This window comes from Tasmannia lanceolata, unplaced genomic scaffold (assembly GCF_043159265.1).
Source record: "Tasmannia lanceolata isolate RefF3 unplaced genomic scaffold, GAP_Taslan_0.1 ptg000006l, whole genome shotgun sequence".
Classification (NCBI taxonomy): Eukaryota; Viridiplantae; Streptophyta; class Magnoliopsida; order Canellales; family Winteraceae; genus Tasmannia; species Tasmannia lanceolata.
Window position 1 is genome coordinate 26733093 of NW_027518683.1, and position 17761 is coordinate 26750853.

At 41.7% G+C, this 17761-nt stretch overlaps 2 protein-coding genes across 2 annotated transcripts in view; one reads left to right on the top strand and one right to left on the bottom strand.

Moving 5' to 3' along the window:
• Positions 1-226: 226 nt before the first annotated feature.
• Positions 227-1132, bottom strand: LOC143878882 (uncharacterized). The gene is made up of 2 exons (XM_077381095.1): positions 345-1132; positions 227-263 (listed from the first exon to the last, which is right to left on the bottom strand). The coding sequence occupies exons 1-2, from the start codon at positions 1130-1132 to the stop codon at positions 227-229; spliced, it is 825 nt and encodes a 274-aa protein (XP_077237210.1).
• Positions 1133-16853: 15721 nt separating this feature from the next.
• Positions 16854-17761, top strand: part of LOC143880171 (dol-P-Glc:Glc(2)Man(9)GlcNAc(2)-PP-Dol alpha-1,2-glucosyltransferase-like) — a 35444-nt gene continuing 34536 nt past the window's right edge. The window contains exons 1-2 of the mRNA XM_077382960.1: positions 16854-17282; positions 17366-17454. Coding sequence (XP_077239075.1) covers positions 17193-17282; positions 17366-17454 — 179 coding nt within the window. The 5' untranslated portion in view covers positions 16854-17192. The remainder of the gene's footprint in view (positions 17283-17365; positions 17455-17761) is intronic.

Consider the following 17761-nt stretch of genomic DNA (forward strand, 5'->3'; position numbering starts at 1 on the left):
GCCGACTGACTTTTCGGTACTGTTTGGAACCAATGATATTTCCAACACCAATGATACATTAATGATCACATTTACAACAGTCACGATCAGCTGTACAACTAATTTAATACTATAAGTCTATAATAACGTTTAATTTATACAAATTCAGTGTGAGTAAATATCATGTGCAGTATGAAGTGTCCTAAAATGAAGGCCACTTTGTACAACAAAACCAACAACTCCATCCCTAAGCAAAGAAAGGAGGTGCGAATGACACACCGGACCTACAAGAGAAAATTGCAACAATCAATAAAATGATGGGTTTGATAGGAAAATCATATTGAGTGAGTAATAATGGAACATACCTATTTTCTGTAAGTGCGGATGGAGCGATGGGCGTCATATTTAACTGACCATTTACAAGGGGGGGATTTTTGCACGTTCTTTTGTTGTGTTCAGGTTCCCCACATGATTTGCAGTTGTGATGTTCTCCAAATTGCAGCCCTCTTTCCATTCGTACTTTTTTCGGTCGTCCAGGCTGTCTTCTTATTCGTGGTGGCAACACTACTTCTAAAACATGGGATGGCTCCGGCCATTGTGTTCGATCTAAAGTAGGGTGAATCACCTCCTCATATGTAGTCCGATAAGTTGAAGCCAAAAACCAATCTTGGCAGTACCTATATTTGTCCAGCTTGTTTACTCCCATGGCTGCTATGGCATGCCCACACGGCAATCCCATAATTTGGAAAAGACCACACATACACGTTCTCTTCTCTAAGTCCACATGATCCGTATTAGTTGATGATATCACTTCATATTCATTCCAACTACACGGCCGGGGTGTAAACTTACTGCCATACAGACATGATCTGTCTAACCATTTTTCTGCATTATGGGTCAAATGCGTTTTCCATTCAGAAGCAGCCTTGCGGCGAAGGTGGAAGTACTCTTGTACTTTCCATCTCGTGTGATCGACTAGAGCCGCGATCGGTAACTCCCGTGCGCCCTTTAATACGTTGTTGAAGGACTCCACGGCATTAGTTGTCAACATATTCCACCTAGACCCTTTAAAGTATACATTAGCCCAGTTTTCTTTAGGAATCTCAGATATCCATTTCTCTGCTTTTGCGTTCTTCGCTTTAATACATTCCATCGTCTCCTGATAGTCTCTCTCCCTTAAAGCATATGCGGCTCTCAAAATAGTTTGCAAAGTATTTGACTCTTAAAGGTCTTCAAGAAATTGGCATTGAGGTGACGAATACAATAGCTATGGTATGATCCCGGCAATGCTTCGTCTATAGCTCTAGGCAAACCCTTCATCCGATCAGAGGAAATAGTGAATTCGTTGTTGTTTTTTTCTGCTGGTATCATCTCTGGTGGAGTAAACGAAGAAACCATAGCCAGCTCTTATACATCTCATTCTCAACCACTGCATATGCTAACGGAAATAATCCACCGTCACCATCTACTGCAGTCGCAGCCAATAAAATTCCTTTATACTTGCCTCGCAAATGTGTCCCATCAATTAGTATTAGTGGTCTAATCATTCGACTGAAGGCGCGTATGCTAGGGCCGAATGACCAAAATAAACGACAAAATGTATTATCTCCACCCGTCCATAGCTGCCGACTTCGATATACACACATAATGGTGCCAGGATTGCATCTCTCAATCTCTTCAGCATATGCAGGAAGGATGCGGTAAGACGCCTCGGCATTTCCACACATTATTTCGTGTATAATGACCTTCGCATTGAAAGCCTTCGCATAGCTTATGGTTATACCCCACTTATCATTTATGTATGCTCTTATCAAAGTAGGCCTCACGTCTCCTGGGCGGGGAAATAACCCAAGGCAGGTGTCTGCTACCCAAGCTGCTGTGACAAGGGGATGGTCATTACCGCTCAAAGTACGTGAGCATGTATGCTCTGGCACAAACCTTTTTACCATAACATGATGCAAATAATTTCTCCCACTAATTTTGAAGGGGCAACTTTTATCCTTGCATCTAACAGCATACTTTGTAGGCTTTGAATCTACTGGGACGAATACAAACTTCCGTTCAATTGCGTACTCTTTGACTTTCTCCTTAAATACTTTCAAATTCGGGAAGATTCCCCCCACCTTCATCTCCTCAAGTCCTATACGTCCCTCAGGCAATTCATCTACAACCATCTCATCTACTTCCAACGGCTCCCTTGTATACGTATTACAGAACGGGTCGCCCACAACGTTCTGTAGACCAACGAGGGGGCGTACACCTTCGCACTCATCTTCCTTATCAAAGTCCCCTTCGCGCTCACTGTCCTCAACAAAGTCATCATCACCAAATGAATCATCACCCTTTATACTGTTACCATCCTCCCATTCAATGCCATCACTAACTTGCATATCACTATGGAAATCCCTGTTGAACTCGGCATCGTGCCTGCAAAGTAGGGACTGTGTTAGAATGAATATTGTATGAGACAAACATAGAACTGGCCAAGTAAATGTAATTAGTAATTAGAAGATTACATGGCAGTGCTCATATGTTGACTTGTATTTTCCTCTGTCTCATTAAAAATAGGGTCCTCATAGTCTTGCTTCAAGTCCACTGAATATCTTTTCGGATTCCGAGCAATATTGGTATATTTTCGGATTCTGCCCAATATTGGTATGTTCTTCGGACCAGCAACGTCATTTCGATTAGGTATTGCTGAGGCTGCACGGATGGAATTATTTCTGGGGTTCCATGGCGGTTCAAGAGGACGACAAGAAGGTTCAAAAATATTTCCATATAAAATAGGATCTTCATAATGTTGATTTCTATCCCTCATATTCCTGACCAATGACAAATTCGACATGACCTAATAGTGTAATCGAATGAGAGTTTAAAGAATGAAAAATTTCCACCTGAATGAATATTTTACCTCCGGATGGGGATCGCTGCAGAACTAATTCCTGCTACTTTGTACTGTTTGGTTATGTACAGGCTGATACAATTGAAAAGGCTATTCTCAAAAAGCATCATCACCATAGCTAGGTCATCATCATTTCGAATGTCGTACAACAAGATTTGATATGGATCCACGACATATCGACATTTTATAGATTGTGAGATACCGGTTGCTGCAGTCCCAATTTTTTGGTGAACTAGAGACTCAAATTCTGAAAATTTTATATGCCGATTCACAATTAAAGACATCTTTGTCCCGCCAATATACTGAAATGATACTTCATCCTTGAAGTATCCATCAACGTGTAAGATAAAAGAAGCCCTTCTTTCCACCATTCGCAAACCCTATTAGGCTAAGAACCATTATTAAACCTTCATAAAATTTCAATACAAACTATGAACAACCATTTACAATGATACAACAACTTTAGAATCTTAGAACCACAATTGGAACAATAAGTTAGACTCTTAGCACCACATTTTATACCTTGGAAGCACTGCGGAACCACATTTTATACCCCTGAACCACTACGGAAACACAATTTATACCTCGGAACCATTAGGGAACCACATTTTCTACCCCGGAACCACTACGGAACCACATTTCATACACCGGAACCATTAGGGAACTACATTTTATAACCCGCAACCACGACGGAACTACATTTTATACCTCGAAACCACTACGGAACCACATTTTCTACCCCGGAACCACTAGGGAACCACATTTCATACACCGGAACCACTAGGGAACCACATTTTATACCCCGCAACCACTACGGAACCACATTTTATACCTCGGAACCACTAGGGAACCACATTTTCTACCCCGGAACCACTAGGGAACCACATTTCATACACCGGAACCACTAGGGAACCACATTTTATAACCCGCAACCACTACGGAACCACATTTTATACCTCGGAACCACTAGGGAAACACATTTTCTACGCCGGAACCACTAGGGAAATACATTTTATAACCCGCAACTAGTACATAACCACATATTATACCTCGGAACCACTAGGGAACCACATTTTCTACCCCCGAACCACTAGGGAACTATATTTTCTACCCTGGAACCACTACGGAACCACATTTTATACACCGGAACCACTAGGGAACCACATCTTATTTCCCGGAACCACTTGAAAACCACATTTTATACGCCGGAACCACTAGGGCACCACATTTCATACCCCGGAACCACTAGGGAACCATATTTTACACCCCAGAATGACTACGAAAAAACATTTTATACCTCAGAACCACTACGGAACCATATTTTCTACCCCGCAAGCAGTAGGGAACCACTCATGAGCACTCGGGAACCGCATTTTATACCCGGGAACCACTACGGAAACACATTTTATACCTCGGAACCACTAGGGAACCATATTTTCTACCCTGGAACCACAATGGAACCACATTTTATACAACAGAACCACTAGGGAACAACATTTTATAACCCCCAACCATTACGGAACCACATTTTATACCTTGGAACCACTAGGGAACCACAATTTCTACCCCAAAACCACTAGGGAACCACATTTCAGACACCGAAACCACTAGGGAACTACATTTTATAACCCGCAACCACTACGGAACCACATTTCATACCTCGGGACCGCTAGGGAACAACATTTTCTACTCCGGAACCACTAGGGAACCACATTTCATACACCGGAACCACTAGGGAACCACATTTTATACCCCGCAACCACTACGGAACCACATTTTATACCTCGGAACCACTAGGGAACCACATTTTCTACCGGAACCACTAGGGAACAACATTTCATACACCGGAACCACTAGGGAACAACATTTTATAACCCGCAACCATTACGAAACCACATTTTATACCCCGGAACCACTAGGGAACCACATTTTCTACCCCGGAACCACTACGGAACCACATTTCATACACCGGAACCACTAGGGAACTACATTTTATAACCTACAACCACGACGGAACCACATTTTATACCTCGGGACCACTAGGGAACCACATTTTCTACCCCGGAACCACTAGGGAACCACATTTCATACACCGGAACCACTAGGGAACCACATTTCATACACCGGAACCACTAGGGAACCACATTTTATACCCCGCAACCACTACGGAATCACATTTTATACCTCGAAACCACTAGGGAACCACATTTTCTACCCCGGAACCACTAGGGAACCACATTTCATACACTGGAACCACTAGGGAACCACATTTTATAACCCGCAACCACTACGGAACCACATTTTATACCTCGGAACCACTAGAGAACCACATTTTCTACCCCGGAACCACTAGGGAACCACATTTTATAACCCGCAACCACTACAGAACCATATTTCTACCCTGGAACCACATTTTATACACCGGAACCACTAAGGAACCACATCTTATTTCCCGGAACCACTTGAAAACCACATTTTATACGCCGGAACCACTAGGGCACCACATTTCATACCACGGAACCATTAGGGAACCATATTTTATACACCGGAACGACTACGGAACCACATTTTATACCTCAGAAGCACTACGGAACCACATTTTCTACCCCGCAAGCAGTAGGGAACCACATTTTTTACCCCATGACCACTCGGGAACCACATTTTATACCCGCGAACCACTAGGGAAACACATTTTATACCTCGGAACCACTAGGGAACCATATTTGCTACCCTGGAACCACAACGGAACCACATTTTATACACCGGAACCACTAGGGAACCACATTTTATAACCAGCAACCACTACGGAACCACATTTTATACCTCAGAACCACTAGGAAACCACATTTTCTACCTCGCAAGCAGTAGGGAACCACATTTTTTACCCCATGACCACTCGGGAACCACATTTTATACCCCGGAACCACTAGGGAAACACATTTTATACATCGGAACCACTACGGAACCATATTTTCTACGCTGGAACCACTACGGAACCACATTTTATACACCGGAACCACTACTGAACCACATCTTATACCCCGGAACCACTTCCAAGCCACATTTTTAGCGCCGGAGGCACTACGGAATAACATTTCATACCCCGGAACCACTAGGGAGCCATATTTTATACCCCTGAACCACTACGAAACCACATTTTATACCCGGGAACCACTACGGAACAACATTTTATACCCCACAACCACTACGGAACCACATTTTATACCCCGTAACCACTAGGGAAACACATTTTATACCTCGGAAGCACTACGGAACCACATCTTACACCCCGGAACCACTTCAAAACCACATTTTATACGCCGGAACCACTACGCCACCACATTTCATACCCCGGAACCACTACGGAACCAAATTTTATACCCCGGAACCACTACGGAACCACATTTTATACCTTAGAACCACTAGGGAACCACATTTTCTACCCCAGGACCAGTAGGGAACCACATTTTTAACCCCATCACCACTCGGGAACCACATTTTATACCCCGGAACCACTACGAAAACACATTTTATACCTCGAAACCACTAGGGAACCATATTTTCTACCCTGGAACCACTACGGAACCACATTTTATACACCGGAACCACTAGGGAACCACATCTTATACTCGTCAACCACTACGGAACCACATTTTATACCCGGGAATCACTACGGAACCACATTTTATACCCCACAACCACTACGGAACCACATTTTATACCTCGTAACCACTACAGAAACACATTTTATACTTCGGAACCACTACGGAACCATATTCTCTACCCTGGAACCACTACGGAACCACATTTTTACCCCGGGACCACTCGGGAACCACATTTTATTCCCCGGAACCACTAGGAAAACACATTTTATACCCCGCAACCACTCCGGAACCACATTTTCTACCACGGAACCACTAGGGAACCACATTTTCTACCGCGGAACCACTAGGGAAGCACATTTCATACCCAGGAACCACTAGGGAACCACATTTCATACCCAGGAACCACTAGGGAATCGCATTCCATACCCCGCAACAACTACGGAACCACATTTTATACCTCAGAACCAGTAGGGAACCACATTTTCTACCCCGGAACCACTAGGGAACCACATGTTTTACCCCGTGACCACTCGGGAACCACATTTTATACCCTGGAACCACTACGAAAACACATTTTATACCTCCGAACCACTACGGAACCATATTTTCTACCCTGGAACCACTACGGAACCACATTTTATACACCGGAACCAGTAGGGAACCACATCTTATACCCCATAACCACTTCAAAACCACATTTTATACGCCGGAACCACTAGGGCACCACATTTCATACCCCAGAACCACTAGGGAACCATATCTTATACCCCGGAACCACTTGAAAACCACATTTTATACGCTGGAACCACTAGGGCAGCACATTTCATACCCCGAAACCACTAGGGAACCATATTTTATACCCCTTAACTACTACGGAACCACATTTTATACATCGTAACCACTACGGAACCACATTTTATACCCTGGAATAGGGGTGTAAACGAGCCGAGCCGAGCTTGGCCAGGCTCAGCTCGGCTCGTTAAGCTCAAAAGCTAGGCTCGGGCTCGGCTCGGGCTCGGCTCGGCCAGGCTCGTGAGCAGCTCGCGAGCCTTACCGAGCTTGGGTTATATTAAGTTCACACCCCTCATCTTCCCTGGACAGCCCTATATAGTGTAATTTGACTACTTTTTTTACACTATGGGGGGTGGTCCAAGTAACAAATGGGGTTCCTAAAATGAAGTGACATATTTTGCCTCCCCCTTTCACTCCCTGGACAACCTTTTTAGTGTATATATTAATATATAATATATATATTTAAATATATTAAATTCTTAACGAGCCTTAACGAGCCGAGCCGAGCCGAGCCTGGCCTAAATCGGGCTCGGCTCGTTAAGGATTCGAGCCGAGCTCGAGCGAGCCTCCGAGCCCGAGCCAAAATTGACACCCTTACCCTCGAACCACTAGGGAACAACATTTTCTACCCCACAACCACTTGGGAACCACATTTTATACGCCGGACCCACTAGGGAACCACATTTCATACCCTACAACCACTACAGAACCACATTTTATACCCCTTAACTTAGTACAGAACAACATTTTATACTCCGGAACGACTTGGGAACCACATTTTATACGCCGGAACCACTACGGAACCACATTTCATACCCCGAAACCACTACGAAACCATATTTTATACCCCTGAACCATATTTTATACCTCGGAACCACTAGGGAACTACATTTTATACCCCGGAACCACTAGGGAACCATATTTTATACCCCGCAACCACTACGGAACCACATTTCATACCTCGTAACCACTACGGAACCACATTTTATACCCTGGAACCTCTACGGAACCACATTTTCAACCCCGAAACCACTTGGGAACCACATTTTATACCCTGGAACCTCTACAGAACCACATTTTCAACCTCGGAACCACTTGGGAACCACATTTTATACGCCGGAACCACTAGGGAACCACATTTCATACCCCAGAACCAGTAAGGAACCACATTTTATACCCTTGAACCTAGTACGGAACCAAATTTTATACCTCCGAACCACTGGGGAACCACATTTTATACGCCGGAACCAGTACGAAGCGACATTTTCTACCCCGGAACCAGTACGAAGGGTAGAAACAAGTAATGGTCTTTTTCCAACAGAGAAAATGGTGGTTCTAACTTTCTTTTAAAACCCAAGAAAACAATGGAAATAATTATACAACCAACATAGAACAACTTGGGTAATTTCTCTCTTTTTTTTAACACAAAACAATGAAAACCTTCATAAAATGTTCAAACCCAGCAAAACTGAAAACCTTCATAAAATGTTAAAACCCAACGAAATATGAAAACCTTCATAAACTGTTAAACCCTATTGAAGTAGAGGAGCATGGACCTACTTGGAGCTATGTTTATCATCGAAGTTCAAATTTCTCACAAGTAATGGTGTTTTTTTTTAACAAAATACAATGGGATTGGAGCTTCCAAAGGATGGGAATGGCTGCACTGGTGTTTTTCACGTTGGGTGGGTGAGGAAGAAGAAAGAAAAAGGTGGGGATTAGAGCATAAGAAATGGTGGGAAAATGAAAGTGGGGGTATACAATGGGATTGGAGCTTCCAAAGGGTGGGAAGCACTGGAGTTTTTCATGTTGGGTGGGTGAGGAAGAAGAAAGAAAAACGTGGGGATTAGAGCATAAGAAATGGTGGGAAAATAAAAGTGGGGGTATATTTGTGCTAAAACTCATACTCTCTCACCTCACAGCCCTTTTTTACAATATTTAAATATCTACCTTTTTTCACAATTTTGCATAATCTTTGCATTTTTTAATCATTTACCCATAATATTTTAGGCGACGAATTTTAAAAGTTAGACGCTAGTTTTCCACTAATAGGGACAAAACTAATTTTTGTCGCTAAAAATCTTCCTTTCGATGAATTTTGTGTGGGAGGTCTATAATTCCATTGCTAAAAGGGGGTTTTCTTATAGTGATATAAGGGTCCTCTTGTGATGAAAAAATGGTTCTCATGTGTAGCAAACATGAGTTCACACATGCAATAGTGTGTTGAAAACAAAGATCAAAGCAATAAGCAGAAACCACAAAACACAAATCACAAAAGAGATGGAGTGAAAGGAGATTTTCTCTCTGAATATTTTATTCAAAAGAGGGTTGCTAGGAAAACAAGATCCCATCCTCGAAAAAAGCACCGAATCTTCTTTTGTGTCACCTGTGCATAAAACAAAAAAAAGTGGGGCACTTATCTCGATTGCTCATTAAGATTGCCAAATCAATCGGCCATGCTTACCTGGTTTTTATTTTTGGGAAGAGATCCTGTTTTAGAAGTGTTTTCCTATTCAAAACTACTGAAATCCCAAAGGGTAACCCAAGAGGGGGGTGAATTGGATTTAATTCAAATTTTAATGGTGTGCAATGTGATTATCCTCAAATTCAAAATAACAATTAACCCTTGTTAATTATAGATTCAAAATATAGACAAAAGGGAATGAAAATACCAATCACAAATGTAGAGGGCAAGCAAGAGAAGGAGGTTGAGAGGCAAGAGATGAACACAAGGATTTTATAGTGGTTCGGTCCTTGGATACAACACCAAGACCTACGTCCACTCACTAAGACCTCATCAACGTTTCAACTATCATGATCCTCCTTTCTTAACAGGCCGGATCGGAAAACCCTCTTACAATATCAAGATTCACCTTTCTTGACGAGCCGAATCGGAGACCCTCTTACAATGATTTGATTCGCCTTTCTTAACAGGCCGAATCGAAGACCCTCGTACAAATAGTTGAAGAAAATAAAGAACACTCTATTAGCCTCATGAAGGCTTGGTTACAACTTGTAAAGCTCACAAAAACTCTCCAAAGAATGAACACAATGAAAGCCTAGTGGAGATCTTCCTCAAGTGAAAATACACATTCAAGTTCTTTGAGAAATGAGATCGATTTGAAAGTTTAAGCTCAAAAATAGATTTTCAATATGTTCAAAAGTTGTTAAATCCATGAGAAAACAATGTATTTATAGTCCACAATGATTCCTCAATGTTTGGGGGTAGTTTGGGCAAGAAAATACCAAAAAACGGGTCAAAAAAGCAACTAGCCGTTATGCCCCAACAGCTAGTTTTTCGCTCAGGTGCGGTAGCCCACGGGGGGGGGGGGGTCGGTCGACCGGGCCCGATCGACCTCGGTAGGGCGGTAGCCCACCGCTGGTCTGCTGGAATTCCAGCAAAAAACAGTTTTTCAGCCGCTTCTTGTAAAATTCATATCTCCCTCGTTTCGTATCGGATTTTGATGTTCTTACACTCTATGGACATGAGAAAAATGAGAGCTATCTGTTAAAAATATTATTTTGAACCATTTAAATCAGTTTTAAGTTGCTGTTTTCACAATTCAAGTGCTAATGTCATTCCTTTTCATTTGTAAACTTTGGTTAGCACTTGGGCTTTCGTTCTTGTGCTATAGACTATTGTTTTAATAACATTTAGGACCTTTGAAAATAATTTTACATGAAATACAAATAGGTTTCAAGGTTGGTTTTGAAAGAGGATTGAAAAATACTTTGAAATGCAAAACCACTTGAAAAAGATCTCCAATACAATCTAGAAAGTTAAATTACTTAGCACCTTGATCGTATTGGCTTCAAAGGTCTTCCTTAGGATCTTGGGCTTGGAAGTGAATACTTGAGAAAGCTTGGTACATGTGACTTCCTTTTCTTTCATCATCTTCACTTTGAATGCTTGAGATAGTCACCAACACTTGTTCATCTTCAAACTCCTCTTGGCATTGTGCAAGGCATGCTTGTGGGATCTTTAAGTTGAGCTTTATGCTTGAAAATCTTCCAAGGATGATGCCTCCAATGTGTGCAAGCTCTCTTAGTTCATTTGCACATGTTGATCCTCAAGCCTTGTGTTGTGTTGTATTGTGTAATGGCGATATGACATATGAAGTTCCTATTTAAGGCACTACACTCCAAAGCAACACATTAGTCCATAAAGACTAATCAATTTGGGTTTGCTAGTATCAAAAGAAGAAGGTAAAGGTGAATAGTTGAACCCATGGGAACCCTTGGGCTAACAACTACATTGGCAAACCACACTTCTCTCTGTCTCTGTCTCTGTCTCTGTCTCTCTCTCTCTCTCTCTCTCTCTCTCTCTCTCTCTCTCCCCCCCCCCATTCCTGTCTCTCTCCCCCTTCCTTTTGTGGTTTGTGATTTGTGTTTTGTGGGCTTTTGGTTCTTCTGCTTTTATCTTGTTTTTTCAACAAGTGGTATCATAGCCACGGGTCGGGGACTAGTGAACGATCGTCGAAGCCATCGGTCAGTGACAATCGAAAGATCGTCAAAGAAGCCACTAGTCAGAAACTATTGAACGAAATCTGAAGGAAGGAAGATCATACAACCGACTAGAGATTGGTGTACGTGTATGATCAAAAACTAGTCAGGGAAGCCAATCAAAAGTTGATTAAGCCTCCAGGGACAAGATCCAACACATTAGCACTCAACGATCAAATGTCGAAGTTGTAGATATGGAATCCGACTTCAAGTTTGTCACTCGTCAGAAGCTTGATCAAAGAGATGGATTTCACTAATTTGGTCAATGGGATTGAGAAGCTTAACAACACAAACTATCAATATTGGATCTTGCATAGAATCGTATCTCCAAGGGCAAAGAGCCAGATTTATGGGAGATATTGAATTGTTCAAAACTACTTCTCCTAACAGAGGTGCCGAAACCGCAGAGGTTTTGAGAAAGTGGAAGATCAAAGACGGCAAATCCATGTTCATGTTTATGGCTACCATTAAGAGGGATTTTCTTGATTTTATTTGAGGGGCCAAGACTCCGAAGGAAGCATGGGATATCTATGTCACTTTGTTTTAAAAAACAAACGACACAAGTCTACAAATGCTAGAAAACAAGATAGGTTCCATATCTCTAGAGAATATTTCGATTTCCACCTGATTGAGAGATCTTCCTAGAATTCTAATTTCTAAGTTTATCCTTTGTGGTGACTAGGTGTGCAATTGGGGTCGATTTTTAGGATTTCTGGTTGAGCTTTTACCTTAAAATCGGGTTGGGCTTGTGTAGATTTCAATTTTTTCAGTAAAAGCTCAACCCAACCAGACCCGAGTGCAGACCCAAGTTGCACTCCTAATAGCAATTGTTGTTTCTAGGATTTCTATGGCTTTCCATAAGAGCTGCAAAATTACTCTTTTACCCTTTCCAGCATTTTGAGCCTATAGGTGCCATGTGTCGACTTTTGATTGGATGTCAAATTTTACCCCAACATGATCCATCACTCAAAACCAGGTTTTGAAATTTTTATGAGGAAGAAGTAAGAACTCTCATTTTTTTATGAAAATTATTTAGCTATATATACGAAATAGAAATGTATTTTCGTATACATAATAGTTAGACATTGGATACATAGTTTCAATTCAATAATAAAATATAGAATAAAAAGATGGGTTTTGCTAGCCTCTTTCGCAAAAAGCACCTTCGTGCCCTTCTTTTGCATGTGATGCAACCACTGCAGTGAATAAGACAAAATTTGTCAAATGCAAAGGACTGTCACGAAGGTGCTTTCTGCGAAGGAGGCTAGCAAATCCTTTTATTAGGAGATTTTATATGGTGTAAGCCCTTATAGCCCCTTATTAAAAAAGAAAAAGAAAAAGTGTACTAGACGGACCACACTATAGTATGATCCAAACCGTCCTTGTGATGGGCCACAATGTAAATAGGTTGTACCCCAAAAATCATTTCCATAGGATGATCCTGGCCATCCGATCTATAGAGGTTCCATAATATGCAGTTCCTCTATAGATTGGAGGGTTGGGATCATCCTATAGAAATGATTTTTGAGGCACATGCTATTTACGCTGTGGCCCATCACACAGACAGTTTGGATTAGAGGTGCAAGTTTGGCCCTGTCAGCCCTGAACCCGAACAGGGTCAGGGCTGGATTTTCCAACCCTGAGGGCGGGTTAGGGTTCATTTTTTAGACCCTGACTTAGGTCGGGTCGGGTTCTAGGTTAATGCCTCGGGTACCTTGACCCGGCCCGACCCTAAGTTTTCTATTTAGGGGTGTAAACGAGCCGAGCCGAGCCGAACCTGGCCAGGCTCGGCTCGGCTCGTTAAGCTCAAAAGGTCGGCTCGGCTCGGCTCGGTCAGGCTCGGCCAGGCTCGCGAGCCTTACCGAGCTCGGGTTATATTATGTTCACACCCCTCATCTTCCCTAGACAGCCCTACTAGTGTAATTTGACTACTTTTTTTACACTATGGGGGGTGGTCCTAGTAACAAATGGGGTTCCAAAAATGAAGTGACATATTTTGCCCCCCCTTTCACTCCCTGGACAACCATTTTAATGTATAAATTAATATCTAATATATATATTTAAATATATTAAATTCTTAACGAGCCTTAACGAGCCTGGTGAGCCGGCTCGGCTCGGCTCGGCTCGTTAAGGATTCAAGCCGAGCTCGAGCGAGCCTCCGAGCCCGAGCCAAAATTGACACCCTTATTTCTATTATATAATTGAACCATCTGTGTATGTTTCTTTTGCTAATGTTTTCTATTATCTTAGATTGATGTTTCTTTAGATTATTAATATTAATTGTCTCCGTTGCCCGTCATGTTGTTGAATTCATATTGTCTTATTTTGTTCCCTTTCTCTGTTTATTGATCATTATGTTCTATATGACAAGTGGTTGCTTTATTTTTGGCACTCTTAACAGGTATTTGCACTAGGGTCAATTAGGGCCGGCCCGGCCCTGCCCAATCAGGGCCAATCAAAGCGGGCTAGGGCCAGCACTGAGCCCTATAGGGCGTGCAATGGGTTGAGGTTTTTCGGCCCTGACTCAGGGTCAGGGCGGGTCAGAGCTGAGATAATGGGATCCAGGGTTGGGCTAGGGTTTTGAACAACCCGATCCTGTTGCAGCCCTACTTTAGATCATCCCTGTACTGTGATCCGCACAGTACTTTTTGAAAATAAAATAAAGGGAAAATTATTAGAAAAACGCAAAGTTTTGTCTAAATTGTGAATAAAGGGTAGTGATTTGAAATTTATAAAAAAAGTGTTGTCAAGTGAGAGAAGAAGGCTTTTAGGACAAATATACCCCTCCTACCTCTTTTTTCTCTCCACCTTTTTGCACTTATCCCTATGCACTTATTACCTTCTCACCTACCACCTTCTTCTTCCTCAAGACTTTTCTAACGTGGAAAACTCCATGGAAGGGTTTTGAAGGTTGCCATTTACAACGGGTTTGGTAATCATGAGGGTTTATTCATGATAAAAATTATCGAAGTAGTGTTACAAAACGCAAAGAAAATGAATTTTGAGGTTAAAAGTGGGTTTTGTTGTTTTCCCCATTTTCAAGATAAATCAATTTTCTTTGCATTTTTTTATTCTAAAACATCAAATTAAGCTTCAATTTATGGTTGCCTGCATGACACTAAGATCACAATGTATATCCCTATTATCCTTCGAATTTTTACTCAATTTGAAAATAAAAATCTTTGGAATTATCCCTATTCTATTGGCTTCCGTCGGAAGTCTGAACAAAACTTCGGACTTCCAAATGGAAGCCAGTATACATAACCAAAATATTGGTTCCATTAAACGTTCGGACTTCCGACGGAAGACAGTCAATCTTTGTAGTTCGGTAATTGTCATATGTTAGTGCATCCTTTTGGTATTTTTTTCATAATTTTAATACTTTGCTTCCATTTTTTCGTAATTTTTCATTTAAAACTTAGCACTTCAGTCACAAATCCGTAATGATTACTATTTTTTGCAAGTAATGATTACTATTTTTTACAATTATGCTTTTGCTAGCCACCTTTGCACCCATATTACTTCTGCCAATCTTTGCATCAAAGGATGGGCCACAAGCCGAGAAGTTGCCTCGACAAAGGTGGCTAGCAAATTCCCATACAAAAAAGGGAAATGTTATCCACACTACTGTATTTTGATGAGGGCACTCCTCATTTAATTAAAAGTTCGGTATGGCCCCCCATAGGATGATCCAAAGCGTCAATTAGATGGGCCACAACCTAAATTGGTTGTGTCCCAAAAATCATTTCCATAGGTTGATCCTAACCCTCCGATCTATAGAGGGTTAGGACCAACCCTCTAACATTCTAATAAGAGGGTTAGGATAAACCTACGGAAATGCTTTTTGGGGCACAACCTATTTAGGCTGTGGCCCATCTAATGGACAGTTTGGATCATCCTATGGTGCGGGCCATACCGTACTTTTAATAAAGTGAAGAGTGTCCTCATCAAAATACGGTAGTGTGGATAACATTTCCCAAAAACATCTTAAAAAATACGGCAAAAATCCAGGTGACACGCGGGTCGACCCGGCCCGTACGGGCCCGGCGTGAGAACCACATTTTCTACCCCGGAACCACTAGGGAACCACATTTTATACCCCGGAACCACTGGGGAACCACATTTTCTACCCCGGAACCACTAGAGAACCACATTTTATACGCCGGAACCACTAGGGAACCACATTTTATACCCCAGAACCATTACAGAACCACATTTTATACCTCAGAACCACTGTGGAACCACATTTTATACCTCGGAACCATTAGGGAACCACATTTTATACCCTCGAACCACTACCGAACCACTAGGGAACCACATTTTCTACCCCGGAACCACTAGGGAAACACACTTTATACCTCAGAACCACTAAGGAACCACATTTTCTACTCCGGAACCACTAGGGAACCACATTTTCTACTCCAGGACCACTAGGGAACCACATTTTCTACCCCGGAACCACTAGGGAACCACATTTTATACCTCGTAACCACTACGGAACCACATTCTATACTCCGGAACCACATTTTATACCCCAGAACCACTAAGGAACCACATTTTATACCCACCGGAACTACTAGGGAACCATATTTTATACCCCGGAACCATTATGGAACCACATTTTATACACCGGAAACACTAGGGAACCACATTTTCTACCCCGGAACCACTACGGAACCACATTTTATACCACGGAACCACTACGGAACCACATTTTATACATCGGAACCACTAGGTAACCACATTTTATACCCCAAAACCACTAGGGAACCACAATTTCTACTCCAGAACCACTAGGGAACCACATTTTATACCCCGGAACCACTAGGGAACCACATTTTATACCCCGGAACCACTACGGAACCACATTTTCTACCCCAGAACCACTACGGAACCACTAGGAGGGGTATATTTGTCCTAAAAGCCATCTTCTCTCACTTGACAACACATTTTTTATAATTTTCAAATCACTACCCTTTATTCACAATTTAGACAAAATTTTGCATTTTTTTAATAATTTTCCCTAAAATAAAATACGGTACTATAAGGGCTTATTTAGCTGTATATACAAAAGAGGTGGTTTCACTTTCACCTGGTTGATCTCCGATTGCCATGAAAAATGGACGCGATTGTCCATTTCCACCCATTTCTCCCTCATCTGCAGAGTTATGAAGCCATGAAAAGATAGGGTTGAGTTGCAGCAATCACCTGTGTAAGCTTTCACCCGTTTGGATTGATTTAAGGAGGAGCCATGAGTTTGTACAATCGATTCCCCTATACAAAATAGAGGGTATTTTCGTACAAAGAATTATTCCACATGGGATACAAATACATAGACTCCTTGGTAATACCGGGGTCGAGAACTATATAACCCTTCACAATTCGATGGTCATCGTTACCGAGAGAGCAAGATGGGCCGAATAGCCGTTGCAGTGATTATGATTTTATGGATTCTTCCCCTTTCATTGCTGGTGGATTATATTGTTCCAGACCCTTACATGGTAAACCCAATTTCCCATCTGCTTTCTTAGTTTGCTTCATTGATGCTTCCTTCTAAATTGTGCCTCCCTATTCCATTGCACAGGATGAGATATTCCACATCCCTCAGGCTCAACAATACTGTCGTGGAAATTTCAAAAGCTGGGATCCTATGATCACTACTCCTCCCGGACTGTAAGTGGAAATTTCTAAAACACCATCTCCCTATTTCTGTATTCAATTCTCATTGTCCCCACTCGACCTAAGATTAAAATCATAGCTTTCTGTAATTTATTTGAAGGAAACATTTGGGTTTATCATATCTGTTTGTATTCCTTTTAGTGGGTATTGAATGCAGTTTTTTTTTTTTTTTATGGGTCACGTATTGGATTGATGTGTATTGGAATTATGCAGAATTTTGCTTTTTCTTTCTTTTTTCTTTTTTTTTTATTAAAAAAAATTTATCTAGCTATGCAGAAGTGAGGGGCAATAGAATTTTTTT

What these genes read in the sequence shown, in the direction of transcription:
- LOC143878882 (XM_077381095.1), bottom strand. Translation starts at nt 1,132, where the DNA reads ATGGAATGTATTAAAGCGAAGAACGCAAAAGCAGAGAAATGGATATCT. An exon ending in TCCGCACTTACAGAAAATAG is followed by an intron (nt 264 to 344) that starts GTATGTTCCATT and finishes TTTCTCTTGTAG; the next exon opens with GTCCGGTGTGTCATTCGCAC.